The sequence below is a fragment of the Macrotis lagotis genome, chromosome 2, assembly GCF_037893015.1.
Source record: "Macrotis lagotis isolate mMagLag1 chromosome 2, bilby.v1.9.chrom.fasta, whole genome shotgun sequence".
Taxonomy (NCBI): Eukaryota; Metazoa; Chordata; class Mammalia; order Peramelemorphia; family Peramelidae; genus Macrotis; species Macrotis lagotis.
Window position 1 is genome coordinate 320,631,202 of NC_133659.1, and position 22,581 is coordinate 320,653,782.

At 38.5% G+C, this 22,581-nt stretch overlaps 1 protein-coding gene and 1 pseudogene across 2 annotated transcripts in view; both read left to right on the top strand.

Moving 5' to 3' along the window:
• PARPBP (PARP1 binding protein) overlaps window positions 1–22,581 on the top strand; it is an 85,312-nt gene that overhangs the window by 45,284 nt on the left and 17,447 nt on the right. For both annotated transcript variants that reach the window (XM_074226710.1, XM_074226711.1), the window contains exons 5-9: window positions 549–719; window positions 1,505–1,659; window positions 13,768–13,951; window positions 17,063–17,241; window positions 19,107–19,188. In XM_074226710.1, coding sequence (XP_074082811.1) covers window positions 549–719; window positions 1,505–1,659; window positions 13,768–13,951; window positions 17,063–17,241; window positions 19,107–19,188 — 771 coding nt within the window. The remainder of the gene's footprint in view (window positions 1–548; window positions 720–1,504; window positions 1,660–13,767; window positions 13,952–17,062; window positions 17,242–19,106; window positions 19,189–22,581) is intronic.
• Window positions 20,449–21,419, top strand: LOC141515278 (small ribosomal subunit protein uS2 pseudogene; annotated as a pseudogene).

Genomic DNA, 22,581 nt, shown 5'->3' on the forward strand with positions numbered 1-22,581 from the left:
AAAAATGGCACATGCCAGACAAAATAAGGTGAAAGTTCAAGAATAAGGAAGGAGGGCATCCCAGGAATGTGTAGCCTAGTCAGAGATGTTTTTATTTTATTTTATTTATTTTTTTTCCTTTTTTAGTTTTTGCAAGGCAAATGGGGTTAAGTGGCTTGCCCAAGGCCACACAGCTAGGTAATTATTAAGTGTCTGAGACCGGATTTGAACCCAGGTACTCCTGACTCCAAGGCTGGTGCTTTATCTACTATGCCACCTAGCCGCCCCCAGTCAGAGATGAAGATAGAATGATATGATGGGGGAACCTGTATTTAGATGAGAAATAGCTGCAACTGAGAGAGTGCATAGATTTGTCCAAAGTGAAAATGTGTAGAGAGACAAGAAAAGATGCTTTGGGAGCAGATTGGATGATTACAAAAAAAAAGGAAATATTTGTACTAGAGAAGAGAAATTTTACTGCTACTTTCCAAACAGTTCTTTGGGGGCCTCCATTTTCTTCATGTTTGTGAGATTGTAACCCTTCAAATAATCATTTGATGTTTTAACAGATACAATCAATAGCAAGGAAAATCATCTTTTCATATTTAAGTCTGTTGGTGAATTCAAAGAATGACTTAGCCTTGGCTCATATCATTAACATTCCTGATAGAGGACTTGGAAGAGAAGCCTTCACGGACCTCAAGCATGCTGCTCGAGAAAAGCAAATGTCTGTCTTCCTGGTATGGAAACCTGAATTTTCAAAGTATTTCATTTATTTTGTCATTTTGATTAAACCTCTTCTGTCATATTTTTCAGAAAGAAGTTTTTATATTTGGTTATAAGTAATCAAAGCATACCGCCCTCCTTTCTTTCTTTCCATAATACCCCCCTCTTTTTTTAAAAGAAAAGGAAAGCTCTTCAGAAATTCTTCTAAAAGAAAAAATCTCCCCCCTACATCCCATCTAGCATCCCCTACCCCCAGAAGCCCTCTTCTAATAAGAATTAAAAAAAATTAAGCAATACCATTATCTTTCTTGAAGTACTCCCCAAGGATGAGGGCTGCCACACCCCATATAACTGGGGTAAAGGAGATTTCTTTTTAAAAATCATGTCTCTTTTTTCCCCTTTGCAATACCACTTTAAAATTCCAGTTACTGCCAATGTGTTACTTGTAGCGAAGGGTCTCTAGAAGGACAAGTTGGTTCATTTGTAATTAAAAGCAAAATTTGCCTAAAAAAAAGTTTTTATTTTAAAGTATTTTATAGTTAACATTCCTGAATCTTAGAAGAAATCTCATTTAATCACTAATTTAGATTCCAATACTTTTCTATTCATCTATGTATATAGGTTCTCCCATAAATCTGAAACTGTTTTCTGAAGGAAATTTCTTGGTTAACTTTGCAATTTTTTTTCCTTTTTTAGTTTTTGCAAGGCAATGGGGTTAAGTGGCTTGCCCAAGGCCACACAGCTAGGCAATTTTTCTTATTACTTAATCACTAAATATTGTTAAATAACTTCTTTTCAGGTTGCCACCTCATTCATTAGGATGATAGAACTTGGAGGAAAAGGATATGCACCTTCACCATCTGATCCTCTGAGGGCACATGGAAAGGGATTGAATAATTTAATTATTTTCATGGACAAACTGGAAGAAATTTTGGGAGAAATACCAAATCCAAGGTAATAATTCATGTGATATTCATAATAGTTTTGATTTTAATTAGTTTTTTTGCAAGGCAAATGGGGTTAAGTGACTTGCCCAAGGTCACACAGCTAGGTAATTATTAAGTGTCTGAGGTCACATTTGAACTTAGGTCCTCCTGACTCCAGGGCCGGTGCTCTATCCACTGTGCCACCTAGCTGCCCCCAGTTTCAATTTTAATTCATTAATGACCTGGTTTCTAACCTCATCATTTCACTAAAATTGCTTTCTCTAAAGTTATCAATGGTCTTTTAATTGTCAAATCCAGGGTTTTCTCAATCTTCATCTTTCTTGACCTCTCTGTAGCCTCTGACACTGTCATCCTCTTCTTGATATTCTCTTCTTTTTTAGAACGCTACTCTCTCTTGGTTCTCCTACATTCATTTCAATAAATTTTTTTTTAACATTTATATGTCCATTAGAAGGACATGTGAAAAGTATGAAAATTTGATATTAAGATGAACAAGTGAATGGACAGATCTTGTTCAGTCATGTCTGAACCAAAAAAAAAACATGTCTTTTTTTTTTTTGGCAAGGACATGGGGCTAAGTGATTTGCCTAAGGTCCCACAGCAAGTAAATATTAAGTGTCTGAGGCTGTATTTGAACTCCCTCCTGACTCCAGGATCAGTGCTCTATCCACTGTGCCACCTAATTGCCCCATATCTAACTCTTTGTGAACCCATTTGGGATTTCTTCAGCAAAGATACTGGAGTGGTTTACCATTTCCTTCTCTAGCTCACTTTACAGATAAGGAAACTGAGACAAACTGGGTTAAGTGATTTGCCCAGGATCACACAGCTAGTAAGTGTTTGAGGCCACATTTGAACTGATGAAGATGAGTCTTCCTGACTCATGGTCTGGCACTTTATCCACTATGCCACCTAGCTGCCCCCCAAATAAATAAATATTGGGTTTTTAAAGTAATTAACAAGATTGTAACAATGTGATTTTTGAATTTTCAAGAAGTTTTGTCTTGCTTTGGTATCAAAATTTTTGCCAAAGGTAAAAAAGACTACTTTAATAACTCCCTCTTGCATGTTTAGCACAAGTCTTTGGAAGAATTTCTAGAATTACCCCTCACAAGGTAAAGCAGAAAGAACCCAAGACTTTGGCCTCATTATAGTCTTAGATACAAGTCCTGTCTAGCAGGGTAAACTAAGATGATTTAGTTCTACAAACATTACATTTATATTGTATATCAGGGGCTCTGTTAGGGTCTGGTGAAAGAGGCAACAAAATCAAATAGCTTATGACAATTTGGGGAAAGCAGCAAGTACATAGATAAATAAATACAAGTCACAAGGCTGAAAATTCCCGTAACAAAAAGATTTAGGAAAGTATAGACCAAAGAGCTTAGGGTTGACCTGCAAAATTCCGTGATGGATGATTCTTTCTTTGCCAAAGAGAATGGTCCTTGAACTGAAAAGGACAAAAGAAATTTGGCTGAAGAGGATGCCCAAGACAAGCTCTTAAGAGTTCAAATCATCAACTTGTGCTTCGTTCCTCCAAGGGCCAGGAGATGTGATGGCCTAGCCTTTTAAAGAAGTGTAAATGGGTTACACTTGTTTGTTCATGTTTGCTTACTCATGTGTTTCTCAAGAGAAAGTGTGCTGCCTGAGAGCAGGGGCCATATTCTGGCTTTCTTTGACATTGAACATAGTGCTTGGCACAGAGTAGATACTTAAAAGGCTAATTGATTAGTGTAGATTGGACTGCAAGCAGAAACCCATGAATGTTAATGAGTTAATGTTAACTGACCTCTAATCTGAGGGTCTGACTCTCATCTACTTCAAAGGTCTGGTAGGGAGGGAATCTCCTGGACTGGGGAATGGTAGTCCTTCAGGACAAGAGGAAGTGAAAAGCTCACTGAAGAGTTCTGAGGCCCTGACCTCCAAGGTCACTGCCTGCTAGAATGCACAGTTTGGGCCATTGGACTATAAATTTAGAGCTGGTCACTGAAGCTAGCTCCTTCATTTAATGATATGGAAACTCTGACCCAGAAATGAAGGGACAGCCGGTGAACATCTGAGGTGTGCTTCCAGCCCATTGCCCCTCTGCTGGGACTGATCAAGTCAGTGATGATAGGGTAGGTTAGGGGCAGAATTAGCAAGTATTGGCATGCTAGCCATCCCACTGGGTTCTTGACAGTTTACCTATAAAATTTGACTGAATATGTCAACTTTGATGTTGGTATCTCTACTTCAGGCTCCAGTGACAGCACAGGCAGAACTCTTACTCCCTCTGTGTTGGTATAACTTGAGTACTGCATGATACAAGCATGATGGGGGGGGGGGTCAGATGATTTTAATAACTGGACCTGTGGTTCCATCAGTGTCCAGTGTTCCCAATGAGAAGCTTCCTCTCCCAACCGAAGTTTTGGCTTTCTTTAACTTGGGCAGCTCTGAAAAGTTGGGTTCAAAAAATAAACATCAAATATACAGGATAGGGAAGTGTAGCTCTGCAAGACTTCTTGTGAAAAAAATTTGGAGGGCTCAGTGGACTGCAAACTCAATATAACAGAACATTGTGACTTGGCTAGAAAAGTCCAAGACATTTTAGGGTTGCCCAAAGAGAGGTATGTGATCCAGAGGAGGGGCCTGCTGGGCCCTGCTCAGATCCCATCTGGAGCTGTGGGGGGCTCTGTTTTAGGAAGAAAAAGGAAAAAATGGATTAAATTCAGAAGAGGACAGCCATAGCAATGAATAGATTTGGGACCATTGTATTTGAGCATGGGCTAAAAGTATAGAATAGGTTATGGTACATTAAATATTTATAGGAGCCATTATAACCACTTTCAGATATTTGAAAGGTCATCCTGTGGAAATAGTCTTAAATTGTTCTTAACCTCACAAGGAAGAACTAGGAATGATGAGTAGAAGCTTCAGAAAAGCAAATTTTACCTCAAAGTAGAGGGGAAAAAAAATCTCACCAGTTATCCCAAAGTGGAGTGGGCTATTTTGTATGTAGTGACTTCCTTATTATTAGTCATCTTCAGGGAAAGGATGCATATTGACCTGTCAAGGTGGAAGGAGAGAAGATTTGTCTTCCATTATGGTTTAGAGGGTACATCCTCTGAAGTTCTTAAAACACAACAGTAGGCGCCTAAAGGAGCTTATGAAAAAATCCTGTCAGGCCTATAGCTACAGGAGTACCCTACTGTCTACAGATACTAATACTTCTCGAGGCATTGTAGAATTGTCAACAGAAAAATGCTCTGATGGCTAGGAAACCACAGTTCTAACCTTCACTCCCTTTTTGAATTGGTCAATGCCTTCTCTTCTTCTTCCTGGGGATATGTCCTTCTCATCGTGTTCTTCAGGCTACATTTGGAAAGTCTTGAGGGGGTTGTTTTGGACTCTGATAAATTTATATGTTTTAAATGTTATTTGGTACATAAGATTACTGTTAGCATACAAGGATTTTTAAAAATACCATAGTAATATTTACCACTGCTTATTTTATTTGACAGTTTGAGAAAAGTATATTTTTTCTCATAATTTTTTATGATATCTAAACACTTCTGTATACTAAAATTTGATCTTGGCATTTTGAGGAGAAAAAAATAAAGGAAAAAATGTATTTTGGTGACTGGCTTTCTTGGAACTTCATAGAACATGCCCAAATATGGTTATTTCTCTCTCATTTAACTAGTCACACACCTGGAGGCTCATCTGATTAGCAAACCTGGGCATATGATCTTGTTACAAAACATCAGATTGCTAGTTACTTAGTAATTTGCATAGACTATGAATTTACTAATGCAGTTAAAATAGATTTTGTGAAAGAAGTTATTTTTCCAGAAATAAATATTTTTTATTTCCTCTCTTTTGTGATTCAGAAGTTCATGGGACCAGAAGGAAACAGGCTCCAACTTTCTTTTTTTTTTCATTTTTTTTCCACTGTTGTGAGTCACCAGTGTGATTTGATGGTCAGGAAGCTAATGTGCTCTTGGGTGGCATTCAGAGAGTCCTAGGTCTCAGGAGGGGCTGCTGGTCTTGCCTCTTCTTTGCCCTGCTTGGGCCATATCTAGAAGATGGGGCTTAGCTGCTACCAAGGCCGAGGCTCTTGATGGGCTGGAAGGTTTCCAGGGAGGGTAGCCAGGATGGTGAAAGACCTTGAGTTCACATTGGATAAGGTCTGATTTTGAAAAACAGGAGGGAAGAAGAGGAGACAGTGGGAATGTCTTCAAGAATTTAAAGAGCTGTTGTGGGGAAGAAGTATTAGACTTGTTCCACTTGGCTGCAGGGGTCTGAATCAGACAGGAACAAAGGGTTGAAGTTGCAAAGAGGAAAGTTGAGGCATCCGGCTACCAGGAAGAATTTACTGATAAAGCTGTAAACATAGGGCTTGTGAGATAGTAGCTTCCTCCCTATTAGAGGTCTTAAGCCTCAGATAGACTGGCTGATTCCCCAAGACCAGTAGAGATTAGACTAAATAATTGCCTAAGGATCCCACCATCACCAAATTCTATGATTCTTTGACTCTTCTAATCAATAACAAAACTTTTAAATTTGATTTTTTAAAAACTCCTTTTCACTCTATCTAGTCTGGGGATAATCAGAACAAATATATATTACTGGTTTAGATGCCTGCCTTTGTCTTGAAGACAATGGAGATTAGAAACAAATCCACTAACACATAAACCAAAAGTCAACAAGAAAAGGCTCACAAACCAAGAGGATGATGGGTACTTTCTTTATAATTTAAGGGGAAACTCGTGTCTGTGGGTCATTTCCCTGATATTCCAAATCAGATTCTTAGACATTATTCTGGAGAGAAAATGTCTAGATGATGACATATGAGCACCTGATCTTAACTGCCGTATGCACCAAAAAATGTTTCCCCCTAACATTTTTTCTCTTTTGCTTTTTTTTTTGAGTGGGGGGAGGAATAGGAGGAAGAACCGCATTAGACAACCCCTCAAAAGAACTGGGAATTAGGAAGGAAGTAGCAAGACATTCTTCCTGAATTTCTATGTTTTTATATTTCCATAGGCATTGACATGTATAATTGAACCGCATCTTCACATTTTTCCAGTAGGTGCCACCATCGGATGCATGCTATATTTTCATGAGAAAATTCCTTGAGAGAGGCTTCACATTATCTAAAATAATTCTCTATTGTCTACAAGGTTTCAAATTTTCTGTCAGGTTTTATGTTAAAGTAAGTGATAGATCTATTATCTCTCTCCAGATAGATGTGTGTGTATATTTACATGTTTATATATATATATATATATAAAATACATAGATGTCACAATTCATTCTAATAATTTCAATATTACTCCAAAGTTTTTTTATAAATATTATTTTAAAATTCATCATTTACATTTTTCTTATAAAGTACAACCTTTCCCTAAAAGAAAAAATAAATTTCTCTCTGTATGTATATATATATATTTATGTTTGTGTGTTTGTGTTTGTGTTTATAGACACACAATGTATGTGTATATATACATTAACCATTTATATACACATACAAATTATATAAAATAATGACAGGTAGGTGGTGCAGTGGATAGAGTGCTGAACATGAAGTCAAGAGAACCCATCATTGTGAGTTCAAATCTAGCCCCAGAAACTTACTAGCTCTGTAACGCTGGACAAGTCACTTCACCCTGGTTGCCTCAGTTTCCTCATCTGTAAAATGAGTTGGAGAAGGAAATGCAAACCACTCCAGTGTCTTTGTCAAGAAAACTCCAAATAGGATCACAAGTCAGACATAACAGACAATTAAGCAAAACAAATATGTATTTTGTGTGTGTGTGTGTGTGAGAGAGAGAGAGAGAGAGAGAGAGAGAGAGAGAGAGAGAGAGAGAGAGAGAGAGAGAGAGAGAGAGAGAATACTGAAAGTTGGTGAAAGTAAAGGATAACCAAAGGGCAGCCTATGTGCTCTTTGGTCTGCATTTAGGAAGACCCCAGTGTGTGTTGTGGCCCCTTAGGGAGGAGCTTAAATGGGACCTGGAGAAGAGTCAGTCTGGATTGAGAAGCTTCCCTTGCACCATCAGAAGAGAGTGCCCACATCAGTCATATCTCAGGTCCGTGGCCTGTCAGGATTAACCCCGGGCATGGAGTCACAGGAGCTGGTTTCACACACTGGCTCTGTTGTTTACCACCTATGTGACCTCCGGCCAGTCCTTTTTCTCCCTGGCTCCTCATCTTCATCTCTCTGATGAGGGGTCTGGACTCTATTGCATCTGAGATCTGTTCCAGCTCTAAGTCTATGATCCATCAAAGTGGTGAGATGTACATTGAAAAAAAATCATACAGATTATGGGGGCTCGGGTTTTATTAAAACCAGATTTTGAGAGAGGATGTAGGGAGGTCGTGTGGCTTATGATTGCACCAAATCACATTTCCTTATGGAGTAAAAGAAATAGTTGTCTTAATCCTTGAAGAGGTCAGGGATAAACTAGTCCCTTTATCTCTAATGAATGAGCAGTTAGTCGTTTTTTTTCTCCTTATTTCCTCCTCTGTTCTGGGCTATAGCACTGTATTGTGACATTATCATGGGAGCTGGGCTGGGGCGGGGGGTGGTCAGTAAGCTGCCAGGAGCCACTGAAATTCAGTGGGCTGTAGATGAAAGAGCCTTCTGTCCTTGTCCCAGATCTGGGCAGGTTGTGTTTTCTTGCTGGCCCTTCATCTGGCTCAGTGGTGCTGTAGGACACAGCACTGGCCCTGAAGTCAGGAGGACTGGAGTTCAAATCTGACCTCAGACACTTGCTGGCTGGGCATCTCAGTTTGAGATGCCTCATCTATAACATGAGGATGATGCCAGAACTTCCCTCCCAAGGGTGTAAGAGCCTAGCTCAAGGGCCTGGCTACAGTCAGTGCTTGATAACTGCTTGTTCCCTTCCCTTCCTCTGGAATGGCCCCAAGTTCTCCATAATATTTCAATCCAGTCCCTCTCTAGGCTGGCCAGGATACCCTGCCCCCCTTCTCTTTTCTCTTTTTCTTTTTTTCTTTTCTGTTTTTGCAAGACAGTGGGATTAAGTGACTTGCCTAAGGTCACACAGCTAGGTAATTATCAAGTGTCTGAGGTCAGATTTGAACTCAGGTCCTCCCAATTCCAGGGCTGGTACTCTATCTATGTGCCACTTAGCTACTACCCCCACTCCTGCCCCCTTCTCTTGCCCTTCTCCCCAAGCCTCATCTTGGGTAAGGAGGGCCTGGCTGCCCGACTCTTCCTCCACAGCTCTAGTCTGCAGGGCCAAAGTTGGAAGTGGAAGTTGTCAGACCTGTTCAGGGCCTGCGTGGGCCATCAAAGATGGTGCCCAGCTCTCCTTCTTGTGGCGCCTTGCCAGTGATCATAATGGGGTCGAGAGCCACTGTCTTCCAGTTTGTCCCTAGTGTGGTGGAGTTCAAGAGCTGCATTAGTCATCAAATTCAGTTAGTTTCCTGTAGAGGAAATGAGAAAAAGGGAAAAGTCCCCAAAGCTGTCTCTGCCATAATGTAATTAATTTTTCCTGTTCTTAGAATAAGCATTGAGGCTGCTTCATATTTTATCAAGCTTTTGACCATACCTTTTTTTTTATCTTTTTTTCCAGTAAGGGTTTATTCCGAGAAAGAATGAATATTGTATAACCCACTGGGTATTAAGTTCTATTAAGACTTCATTTCAGCTGTATCTCAATTCTTGAATATCCTTAAGTAAATAAGTCAGTGCATAAAAACTCGCATAAAGGAATTTATAAAGAAACCAGCCAAAGAAACTAGTATTATGTAAAGAGTGACTTTATTAGTCATTAATTATGGGGTGGTTTTTTTTTTCTTGATACAATCGAGGGAAAATTAATGAAAGCAGATAGTATACTTGAAAAAAATCCTTGTGCTTAGAAGGTAGGTTTTTGGAAATTGCACAGAATTGGGAAAACATTTAAAGTGATTTATTTGAAATCTGATCGGTTGATTCCAGTAATTCCAGTTTAGAAGATGAGTGATAACAGTATCCAAGCAACAACCATATTTTAGAGGTGAACAAAGAGGGCTACAGGGCCATTGCAAAGCTGTCAAAGTAGTCTGTCAACAAGCCTGTATTAAGATCATATTAATGACAGGTGTGTTAGGCTGAGGACTGGGGTTGTTGAGTTGGTTTCAATTGCATCCAGCTCCTCATGATCCCAATGTGGAGTTTTCTTAGCAAAGATACTGGAGTCGTTTGCCATTTTCTGCTTCAGTTCTTGCATGTAAGGTAAAAAGGGTTAAATGGCCTGGGCATGGTCACATAGTAGGAAGTATCTGAGGCCAAATTTGAACTCATGAATGGAGTCTTCTGGTCTCCAGACCCAGGGGCTCTGTTCTCTGTACACCTAGCTGCTGATCTTCCAGAGACAAAAATGAAAGGTCCTGCCCTCAAAGGGCTGACATTCTACTGGAGGAGGCAATGTGTATAAATCCATGCAAAATAAATACAGAGTAAAGACGGTGTAGTTTAACTGATGACTTTTTGACATGGAAAACATGTTATGTTTTGACCTTTAAAGAAACAGGATGTTTTGTACTTAGAACTCTTAACATGAACCAGTCAGTTTACTAACTAACCTATGACAGCATTTCATTAATGAGCTAAAGATGAAAGAAAGAAATTCTGTGTATTAGTCCTTAGTGAATTCAGATGTTCAGAGATGAGATTAAAGTCTAAGAAAGAGATATCAGCCACCTGGCCTATGGGCCTCTTGTAGTCCATAATATAATCTAAATCAGATTAAATTATAACATGGAGACGTTTAACAAAAATCAATATAAATAGCAATAAAATATAGATAATGTTAATATGTGGTTTTTCTAAGGCAATATTGCAACCCCTTTCTATTTGAGTTTAATATCACAGGTCTAATAGATTCCAGTTCCCCTCCATGCCAGCTGTTGAAATAAAAAGTGGACTATTTCCTCTAAACATCAGCCTGCCCTTGTCTCACACACTCAGTCCTATTCCTTCCCATCTTATCCAGCCCATTCCCCTTTCTATCCTCCCTACTCTCTTACTAATCTACCCTTTCCTTGTCTTCTCCCTTACATGCCCATGGCTCTCCCCATCCTTAAAAGAATCATGCCATTCATCCAACATGACTGATGATTTCCCTCTACCTCTTGTGCCTTTTGTGTCTAAACTTCTTGTGAAGATTATCTACAGTTGATTCTTCTGCTTCCTGGCATCTCACTCTTTTCATCTCTCTGGAGTATTAACTTCTCACCTCATCATTCAGTTGATTTCTTAATTGTCAAATCAAACAGCCTTTTCATAGTCTTCTTGAATTCTCTGCAGACTTTTACTGTTGATTATATCTATCAGTACTCTTTGTCTCTGATAGAAAGACTGAAACTCCTCTCTTTTTTAACTTCCTTTTATATATTATCTTTCTCCATTAGATTACATGCTCCTTGAGGGCAGGGGCTGTCTTTGTTTTTCATATTTATATATCCCTAATGCTTTACTATGATTACCAGATACTTAATAAATGTATATTGACTCACTTATTGATCACATCTCCTTGATGCTTTCAGTTTTGTAACACTAATTTCTCCAGGTTCTCTTCCTACTTGTGTGATCAGTCCTTCTCAAACTTGCTGGGTTTTCATCCAGGTCATATTAACTCTAATTTTGTTAGTATCTAATCCAATGCTGAACTTTGTCAAAACTTTCTTCTACATCTCTTGAAATAATCATGTGGTTTTTGTGGGTTTTTTAATTGTTTTTTACCTTTTATTTTATTTTTTCCAATTACTTGTAGGTTTTTGTTATTTTTGTTGCTTATATGGTTAATTATACTAATGGTTTTTATGATACTGATTCATCTTTGGTTTGGATCCAACTTAGTCAAAGTACAATTAGGATTTTACTTAAATTTTTTGCATCAGTTTTCAGTAGTGAAATTGATCTATAGATCTCTTTTTTTCTGCTTTGTCTCTTTTGAGTTTGCATAATAAGTGTTTTAGTATAAGGATAACATTTTCTTATTTTAACACGAGTACTCCCAATTCCTTGAAGCAATCCTCACAAAATTAGGTTTCTAGATTCCTCATTGTCGTAGATATTTTCTTTTCTTTTTTTAAATAGTATTTTATTTTTTCTTCAGTTACACGTCAAGATAATTTTTTAGCATTCATTTTTACAAGAGTTGAGTTCCAAATTTTTCACCCTCCCTACTTCCCCTCCCCTCATCTAAAAATGATAGACAATTTGATATAGGTTATATGTATGCTATCATGTAAAACATATTTACATATTTGTCACAGTGGTGAAAGAAGAACTAGATCAAAAGAAAAAAAGCACAAAAAGAACATAAGTGAAAAAAGTACAATGGTATTCTATTGTATTCATTTATTGCAGCTTGTTCAAACATTTCCCCAGTTGATGAGCATTCCCTCAATTTCCAAAATTTTGCAAATGCAAAGGACTGCTATGAATATCTTCAGACATGTAGGTCTTTCCCCCTCTTTTATGATCTCTTTAGGCTACAGAGCTAGAAGTGGTATTGTTGGATCAAAGGGTATGCACAGTTTTATAGTCCTTGGGGCATTGTTCCATATTGCTATCCAGAATGGTTAGATTAGTTCACAACTCCATCAACAATGCAGCCCGATTTTCCCAATCCTCTCCAACATATTTCATTTTCATTTTTTGTCATATTAACCAAACTGATAGGTATGAGATGGTACCTCAGAATTGTTTTAATTTGCATTTCTCTAGTCAAAAATGATTTAGAGCACTTCCTTTGACAATTTATCAAATTGGGAGTGGTTTATATTCTTATAAATTTGACTCAGTTCTCTTTGTATTTGAAAAAAAGAGACCTTTGTCATATCACTTGTTGTAAAGATTGTTTCACAGCTTTCTGCTTTCTTTCTAATCTTGCTTACATTGATTTTCTTCATGCAAGATCTTTTTAATGTAATATAATCAAAATTATCTGTTTTATATTTTGTAATGCTCTCTTTCTCTTGTTTGGTCATGAATTCTTCCCTTCTCCATAGATCTGACAGGTTGACTATTCCTTGCTCTTCTAATTTGCTTGTGGTGTCAACTTTTATGTCTAAATCACATATCAATTTTGACCTTATCTTGGAATATGATGTAAGATATTGGTCTACACCTATTTTGGGCCCTATATCCTAGTCACTTTATCCTTAATTATCCTCAGATTTATCTGTATGTAGTGTCCAGAACTTAACACAATATTGTAGATATGATTTGACCAGTACAGGACTTTAGAGGAATTTTTCTTTTTGATTTTTGCAAGGCAATGGGGTTAAATGACTTGCCCAAGGTCACACAGCTAGGTAATTATTAAGTATCTGAGGTCGAATTTGAACTCAGATTCTCCTGACTCCAGGGCTGGTGCTCTGTCTGCTGCACCACCTAGCTGCCCCTAGAACAATTCTTACCTTTTAATCTGGATTCTGTATTTCTGTTAGTGTGATCTAAAGTTGTTGCTCTCTTTTTACCACAAACAAAACAGGTCTAGTTAGCTTCTTCTGAACTTCTGGGCCTTGGAAATCATCATATGCTTTTTGTATAGCTCTGGAGAGATTTTTTTTTTAATGTTGTTATTAGGACTTTAATCCTTTACACTTACTAACTTTAAAAATGGTGGTCTTTTTTTGATGGAAGAAGAAATATACTTAAAGCTAATTATTTCTCTGTGGACCATAGTATATTTTATTAGTCACTAAAAAAAAGATAGTTGGCACTGTTCTTGCAAATTTACATTCATTACAAATTTTTCTAAAGTAATTTTTAATGTGAAGCTTGTTTTTTTGGTTAGAAAAATTCCAAGATGCCTATTAAAAATTGTTTGACATTTTCCTTAGTATTTTGTTTTACAAAATCTTTCTCTTCCAGTCTTATAACATAAGAAGAGAAGTTACCATTAATACTAGAAATCATTCTCACCTTTGAAAAACAAACTTTTGTTTTGCCTTAAGTTACTCATATTAAAAGACAGCTTGCTGTTTGACTTAAAAGATCACTCACCTTCTTTCAACAGTGTTGATTAACTGTGAAAATCTGATTTTCAAAATAACAAGTCTTATTGAATCATTGCCAATATTACAATGAGGGATGATCCCTTATTCCCATTTTCAGAGTTGCAGGGGGTCGGATACTCTCAGCCATAAAGACAGAGCTGACAAAAGGCCGAAGCAGTGGGGATCCATTCCGGCAAGCGACAGAGGAAGTTATTCAGGATTTGGATTTGAGGATTAAAAACATTATCAACTCTCAACAAGAAAATAGAATTGTTAACACCACTGGCAGCAGCCCAGCACGGGTAATGGACTGCTTTTTTTTCTTTTTAACCTTCTAAAGAAAGAATTATCTCTTTTGTCATTGAAAATATGATTCAGTACTTGCTTAAGGCAGAGGAGTGTGACTTCCTCTGTACTGAGATTTGGTTCAAAGAAAATCTTTTCAAGTAAGATCATGTTTAGAGTTTTTTGGATTGTCAATTTCTAACAACTAAAACTATTCTTAAGTTGAATATTGCCATCTGAGGCAGAATAATCCAGTGGGAGGGGTACTGGATGAGGGTCAGAGCATCCTGGTTTTAGTCCTTGATGGTCTGCTAAGTACAACTGTGTGATCTTAAGCAAGTTGCCTAATATTAAGGAGACTAAATGGTGCTCTGCAGTCAGAGGACCTGGGTACAAATTCCAGCTCTGACAGTTTCTATCTGAGTGACCTTAACAGTTGACTTACCCTTCTTAGTCTCAGTTTCCTCACATATAAATTGTAGGGTTTGGACTAATTGACCTCTAATGTAGCCCTTCCAAAACTAACATTCTCTTAGCCAAAATAATCTTTAAATTCCTTTCCATCATGAAAATCCTAGGATCTTTAGCTCATGTGGTAGTCTAGATGGAGTTTATAAATATGTGTAAATATTTACTATTTAGATACCATGTCAGTTTTTTAAACTTATCCTAATTTCTCCCCATTGATATCAATTAGAAAAGAACATTGTTTATATTTCCAGGCAACCTGAGGCATGGCATTATAAAATAATGTTAGGTTTTTTGATGGCCAATTTCAAACCTTGCCTAGTGGTTCTTGTGGACTGTAATAGCTTCAACTCACCTTTTCCTTGGCAAAATTTCCCCTACTCCAAAATATCTCATTCTCTACCACACTGTGGAAAGCCCTTAACTCTGTACACATCCATTAAAAAAAGAAGGGAGAGGGGCAGCTAGGTGGCGCAGTGGATAGAGCACCGGCCCTGGAGTCAGGAGTACCTGAGTTCAAGTACAGACTCAGATGCTTAGTAATTACCTAGCTGTGTGGCCTTGGGCAAGCCACTTAACCCCATTGCCTTGCAAAAACTAAAAACAAAAATAAGGGAGAGATCAATTTTCTGGTTTGTCATCACCTAGTTGGCGCCAGGTGATAACTTCTAAAGGTCCAGAAACTCTTAAAAACATCATTGTTTCAGAGATTCTTCATCAGTGGAAGGGAATAGCCATAATAGTGAAATCTTTGAACTACTTTTTAATGTCATACCATAGGAAACTTGTTATAATATTGTTTTGCTCTAAAACAAAACTTTGTTACAAGATGGTTCTTAGATTTTTCCAAAGGGGTTTTACTAATTAGCTAGTTAAGGACCTTTTCATAAGGTGGCTCCATGGGGTTGACCTTAAAGAAAGAATTATAATGGGTTCCAGTGTGGAAAGAGTGACTCTTGCTTAACTCTTGTCCCTACATTAGATTCTTCTTAAAAGGAGCCACATGGAGGAATACCATTATAAAGAGATTGCCCCATGCTAGAACAGTCTGCAGATGGGAGAACATCCTGCATCTGCAGTGTCTATTTTAATTAAACCTGAAGGAGTGAGCACCAGATCTTGCCCCCCCAGAGATCCTCTGATAACTAACACCCACCCCCAGCCTGAGTCAGATAATAGCCTGAGAGTAGCACTATAATGGGAGCAGCAGCTCCCAGGGCTAAGGAGTAGCTCATCTCTTGTGAAGAGTTAAAAAACAGCAAGAACCTGATTTCATAGTGTAGTCTTCTAAGCAAATCCTGAATCCTAAAACTAGGGACAGTGCTTGATGCTTGCACTTGGTTTTTGCTTTTACATTGCCTATATATAGTAATACCAATTTGTACTAGACCTATGGAATTCATTGGTTCTGACAACAAATTAGAAGTGGTTTATAGATGTTTGAGCTTCAGGTTATTATGGAGAACTGAAGTCCATTTGGAGTATGTCCCTAGTCTTTTGAGGTTAATAGCATGGACACTTTGCCACAAACAGTCCTGGTGCCACTGTTTCTGAGACAGAATATTGGACTGGGAAGACCATTTTGAATCACAATGAGATGCCTGCCATCATATAGTCCTTTGGGCAGCTGTTCACAGTACTTAGCTGTTTTTGTCATTTAATCTTCCTGACAGCCCTGTGAGGTCAGACTGAAACTATTATCCCCATATGATGCATAAAAAACAGATATAAAGAAGTATCATTCTCATAGTCCTGGGGTCAGGCCCTGACCCGAGGAGGATTTGGGCCTGGGTGTCTTGGCACAGCCTTTTTCTCTTTCTTCTTGATCTCACTCCTTTCTCCAAAGCTATTGATTTGGACTAGATAACCTAGTAGATTATCTAATCCAATCCCTTCATTTTTTCAGTGGGGAAACTGAGCTCCAGTGACGTGTACTTGTTGAATTGCCATTTGGTGGTCATACCTTATAGTCACCGATACTATAACTCATTTATTCCAATGGTTCCCTATTCCCTTTAGGATCAAATAGAAGCTTCTTAGGTTAGCTTTGAAAACCTACACAACCTATGGCTATGGGTTGGAACGCTGGTTTCAACCTACCTTTCCAATCTCTCCTTCCTATACTCTGCAGTTCAGCCAAACTGACCACTCTCTGCTCCTCACACGTGGCGAGCACTCCAGTTTCCACCTCTGAACTGAGCCCTTGTTATCCCCTGGGCCTGGACTACACTCCCACCTTCACTTCATTTCTCAGATCCCTTGTTTCTTTCAGAACTGAGAGCAAGTGCTCCTTCTTCACAGAACCTCAAGGGCTCATCACCTCTCCCACCCAAAATGTCGCCTGGTATTTCATTTGTATATATTTCATATATGCTTATTGATGTCAATGGTTCCCATGGAATATAAGCTTTGTGAGGGTAGGGGCCATTTTATGAATTTACTGAATTCTTTGTATCCCCAGGACTGCCACAGAAAAGGTATCTTAACAAATGCTTATTGATGGATTCAGAGTCAAAGTTAGATTAGCCTATCAAGGAAGGAGAATATTGACACAGGAAATGGAAAACTGAGCAATGGGGTGGCATGGGAAGGGAAGGAATGTGTGTGTGTGTGTGTGTACAATCTTTATTACATGCATTTTAAATTATTTTTGGTTTTAGCCAAAATCTTATGCCATAAATCATGACACTGCCTACTGTGGTAGAGACACGGTGAAGATTTTACTTGTTCTCTTGGATGAAGAAGCGTCGAATCCTCCCACTGCAAACAAAGCAGACCTTTTGTATGGGGATGAGAATACAACTTCATACACTGGCATACCTATCCTGACTCTTTTTAGGTGAGAAATGAATGAATGAAAATTTGTTAAGTTAACTAGGAACTAGGGATACAAAATGTAAAAAGAATAATACCATTCAAGGAGCTAACATACTCCTGGGGAAAGACAATACCTATAGGGAAAAGCAAAGCAAAGCAGGGCAAGCTGAGATATCTGTTTATGGCAAATAGATAGTAAGATGACCTGGGTTGATAGCTGGACAGCTGGACTGAACATAAAAGTGGTCTAGTATTAGTAGGCATGATGGACAAAGAGGGCTGGTCTGCATTCATTAACCACCTGAGGTGTCCCCTCTGATAGAAGTTTCTATGATGAGTAGATTTATTTCCCCCCAGAGACTAGAAACATAGATGAGCTCCTGGAGGTCTAGACTTGACGTGGTGGGTACTGGTTCAGGTGAACAGAAGCAGGACAGTGGCAGCCAGAATATAAAATGGCCTGTGTAGGCAGCTGAATGACTAAATGGGTTGGAAAAGTGAAGCATGCAGATAAGAGAGGCTTTTTTTTTAACTGCCATAGATATGGAGAAAAATAGGTACCAAAAATAAATTACCAAATGAGGAAATTTCTTTAAATTAAGATCTGTCTTTCCTTATGAATTTAATTATTTATTTGCTAGAAAACAGAAGGTTAAGCCAGATGACCTCTGAAGCATACTTTGAAGTCGTTCATTCTCTGACTCCAATTTTCCCCCTTGCAGTATTCATTTTCTTAAAATTTTGATTCTTCCTCTAGCTGTGATCTCCAAATATTTTTGCTCGTCTAGTAGAGCTATCCCAAAGGTGCCATCAGCAGGTCTATGGAAGACATATTACATTATTCTTATCAAGTATAAATATAAGTTAATTTTATCCACTTTGGAAAATTGACCACAGAACATTAACTTTAAAAACTAATAAGAGGAGGGGCAACTAAGTGGTGCAGTGGTTAAAGCACTGGCCTTGGAGTCAGGAGTACCTGGGTTCAAATCCAGTCTCAGACGCTTAATAATGACCCAGCTGTGTGGCCTTGGGCAAGCCACTTAACCCCATTTGCCTTGCAAAAACCTAAAAACAAAACAAAACAAAAACCTAATAAGAGGAGAACATCTTTTCTAAGACTGGTTCTATGTGAACCCCCATCAAGAAATAAGAGCAAAGTAATAGTAATGACCATCAAGATAACTTTGGCCTGAGGTCTGGACATGCCTGCCCTTCTAAACATCCCCTTTTTCCCCATTTCATAGCTCGACCTTTACTGTAGGTCTTCTAGCAAAGACTGAATGAGGGAGGATTCCTTTTCAGGTATGAATCATATTATGTAGCCTCTGAGGTCCTGTCCAATTGTGATACTTGGTGGCATTGTGATTATGGTGACCACATTCAAAAATTAATCCAAATCAACTAGTTTATAAAATAATTTTTATCATTATAATTGATTTAATATTTCCATTCTAAATAATTGGCCAAAATTTGGGTTTTAAAGAAATGAAAATAATAATGGTCTACATTTTAAAAATGACCTATGTAAATTTGCTTTAACTCCCAGGGTTTTAGGAAAGGAAAATGGAGATGATAGTATTATTATGTATAGCTTCTGAGAATCAAAATCAGAAATAAATCATCTAAGATTGTAGAAACATTGCTTACTGTGGGGAAAACTAGATTAAATAAAAGCCACTTGGGGGGGGGTGTTTCAAAGCAATAGGGTTGAGTGACTTGCCCAAGGTCACACAGCTAGGTAATTATTAAGTGTCTGAGACTGGATTTGGACTCAGGTCCTCCTGACTCCAGAACTGGTGCTCTGTCCACTGCACCACCTAGCTACCCCTAAAAACCACTTTTTAAAAGTATAAGTTTATCATTTCCTAATTCTTTTTTATTCAGTTCTCCAACACAAGCAAATGAATTCCTTATCAAGCCTTTAAGAGAACGTGTTCAGAAATTAATGGAGGAGAAAAAAATAAAGGTACAGTATGTTTAATTTGGATAAAATTACGCATAAAATTATTATATATGACATACAAGTAAAAGCATCTTTGGTATTAGCATACCACATAAAGAAGATATAGAGTAAAATACAACATACTTAAGAAAATCAATTTTAGAAAGAATATTGAAAAATTTAAAGTTGCCAATTCTGAAAATTCTTTACATTGCAATCCTGTTTAATGTGTCTCTAGCTATTTAAATATTACTTGGTTTCAACAAAGGAAGAGAGTAAGGGAAATGAAACATAAAGCATGATAAAGCTATAGATCATAACCTGGAAAGGATCTTAGAATTCTCTTTGTCCAACCCCCTCCTTTTACAGATGAGAAAACTGAGACTTAATGCGGTTGAATGACAAGGTCACCTAGATGAGGAGTATGTGGTAGAACCAAGGCTCTAGTCCAAAGCTTCTGACTTTAAAACCAGTCCTCTTTCTACTCTACCTTTAGTATGTACATTTCTAACATCTTCGGTTTGCTGTTCCCAGTATTATCCTTTCCTTTTTTTTTCTTCACTACTCAAAATTTCTAGAAAGACTTCTGCTCACCTTTTTGGTGAAATGCTAATGATCTTTTAAAATCCAGCTCAAATGTCACCTCTTTCATGAAACCATCTCTGATTTCTCCAAACAATAATGATCTTTCTCAATTCAGATTTCCTTGATTATTCTGTACTTGAAGAAGTCATGTGATCTGAAAAATAGTAATATAAGTTATCTTCAACCCCAAAATCTGGTTCTGCAGGCTCAAAACAGGAAAACATGCATCACATGTATAGTTTTTGTTCTTTTTATTTTTACTAGGCGGTGGGGTTAAGGAACACGTCCAAGGTCACACAACTAGTAAATATCAAGTATCTGAGGCTGGATTTAAACTCAGTCTCCCTGACTCTGGGACTCATGCTCTATCCTCTGTGCCACCTAGACGATCCTGCATTTGTGGTTAAAATTGCACCACAAAGAGACAATCCCTCTGTATGATTTAAAACCTTCAGAAATCACAGTGGAGCATGAAACTACCTGAAACTTCTCCTCAATCATCTTAACTAAATGCTGGTAGACTATACTTCCATTGCAAAAAATTTGCCATATTTGAGTTCCAGACTCCAAGAGCAGTGGCCTCTACTTTGGTCTCCTTATATGGTGACTGTCTGATATAAAGATAATAGGATAGCTTTTCCACGCTGCCCAGAAGAGGGGTCCATACAGCGTTGTTCACGGTTTCCATCATAACTTTCAAGGGAAATTTTCACAATGTCCAGAGCCCTGGATGTCTTGCAGATGAAGGAGGAGGATGTCCTCAAATTCCTCGCTGTGGGCACCCATTTGGGTGGCACCAATTTGGACTTCCAGATGGAACAGTATATCTACAAAAGGAAGAGTGACAGCATCTATTTCATTAATTTGAAGAGAACTTGGGAAAAGCTTCTGCTGGCAGCTCATGCCATTGTTGCCATTGAAAATCCAGCTGATGTTAGTGTCATCTCATCCAGGAACACTGGCCAGAGAGCTGTTCTGAAATTTGCTGCTGCCACTGGCGCCACACCTATTGCTGGAAGCTTCACCCTGGGCACCTTCACTAACCAGGCAGATCCAGGCAGCTTTCAGGGAGCCTCGCCTCTTGGTGGTCACTGATCCTCGTGCAGATCATCAGCCTTTGACTGAAGCATCATATGTTAACCTTCCAACCATTGCACTGTGCAACACAGACTCCCCACTTCACTATGTGGACATTGCCATTCCATGTAACAACAGGGGAGCTCACTCAGTGGGTCTGATGTGGTGGATGCTGGCCTGAGAAGTCCTGCGGATGCGTGGTACCATCTCCCATAAGCACCCATGGGAGGTCATGCCAGATCTTTACTTCTACAGAGATCCAGAGGAGATTGAAAAGGAAGAGCAGGCTGCAGCTGAGAAGGCAGTGACAAAGGAGGAATTTCAGGGTGAATGGACTGCACCTGCCCCAGAATTCACTGCTGCTCAGCCAGAGGTGGCTGATTGGTCTGAGGGCGTCCAGGTGCCATCTGTGCCCATTCAGCAGTTCCCTACTGAAGATTGGAATGCTCAGCTGGCTACTGAGGACTGGCCTGCAGCTCCTACTACTCAGGCCACTGAATGGGTAGGAACTACCACAGAGTGGTCCTAAGTTTTACCCAGATGCTCTAATAGTGTTGGAAAAATGCGGATGGAAAATAAACATTGGTTTTTTAACAACAACAAAAAAAAGATAATATGATAATAGTGAAATAGGTGGCCAGACCCAGTGTTATAGTGCTTGTAGAGGGGCAAAGGTTTCCATGCCTGAAGGAAGGGATTATAAATGCATCTGTGGGCATTGCCAGGCATCCAGATAATTCTCCACATATCCTAATATGAGGAGTTTTAAGTTCACCTTGTCCTGAGAGTCTGGACAATAGACCTTGTGTTCTATAACAATGGAAAGATTAAAGGCAGAGAAATGATGCTGAGAACAGAGGAAAGATGACACATGGCCAGAAGGCCAAGAGAAAGGTTGGGTTGATATTATTGGCTGATTATATCCATTCTTTTTGACTCCATTTAGGGTTCTTGACAAAGATGCAGGAGTGGCTTGCCATATCCTCCTCCAACTCATTTTACAAATGAAGAACTAAGGCAAACAGGGTGAAGTGACTTGCCCAGGTTCACATAGCTAGTAAATATCTGAGGCCACATTTGAACTCAGGAAGATGAGTCTTCCTGTTCCAATCCCAGTGCTCTTTCCACTTTGCCATCCAGCTGCCTAAGAGGGTGGGTAAAATCTAGCCAGTAAAGAAACAGCGAAAGAGAAAAGGTCATGCTGCAGTATATAAGGAGAAAAATGAGCAAGCAAACAATAAAAGGTGATGCTGCAATAAATAAATATTACAGTATTATGGAAACTGAACCAAAATCTCACAGTGAAAAGTAAAAGAGAAAACCACGTTGTAAGAAAAAGTAAATTTTATAAGAGCCAAAGTGACTAACCTTGAAAACATGATAGCTGAAAGATCATAGGATTCTCAGAAAAAGTTGTTTGTTAAGTCAGAGCACAATACTCTGGAAAGTGACAATAGAGCTGTCCTTCATAAATATTCAAAACAGAGAATAAAGTACTGATTTTTTAAAATTATTTTTTAATTGCATTGCAAAGGTGGTTTTCAGCATTCTTTTGCAAGCTTCCCTTTCCTCCCCCTTCCCCATGGCAGCAAACAATCTTAAATGCAATTACATTTAACATATTTCCACATTAGGCATGTGAAAGAAGAATTAGAACTAAGGAGGGGAAAAAACCATTAGAAAGAAAGATAAAATATCAAAGAAATTTGAAAAAGTGAACATTGTATACTTTGCTCTACATTCACATTCCTCAGT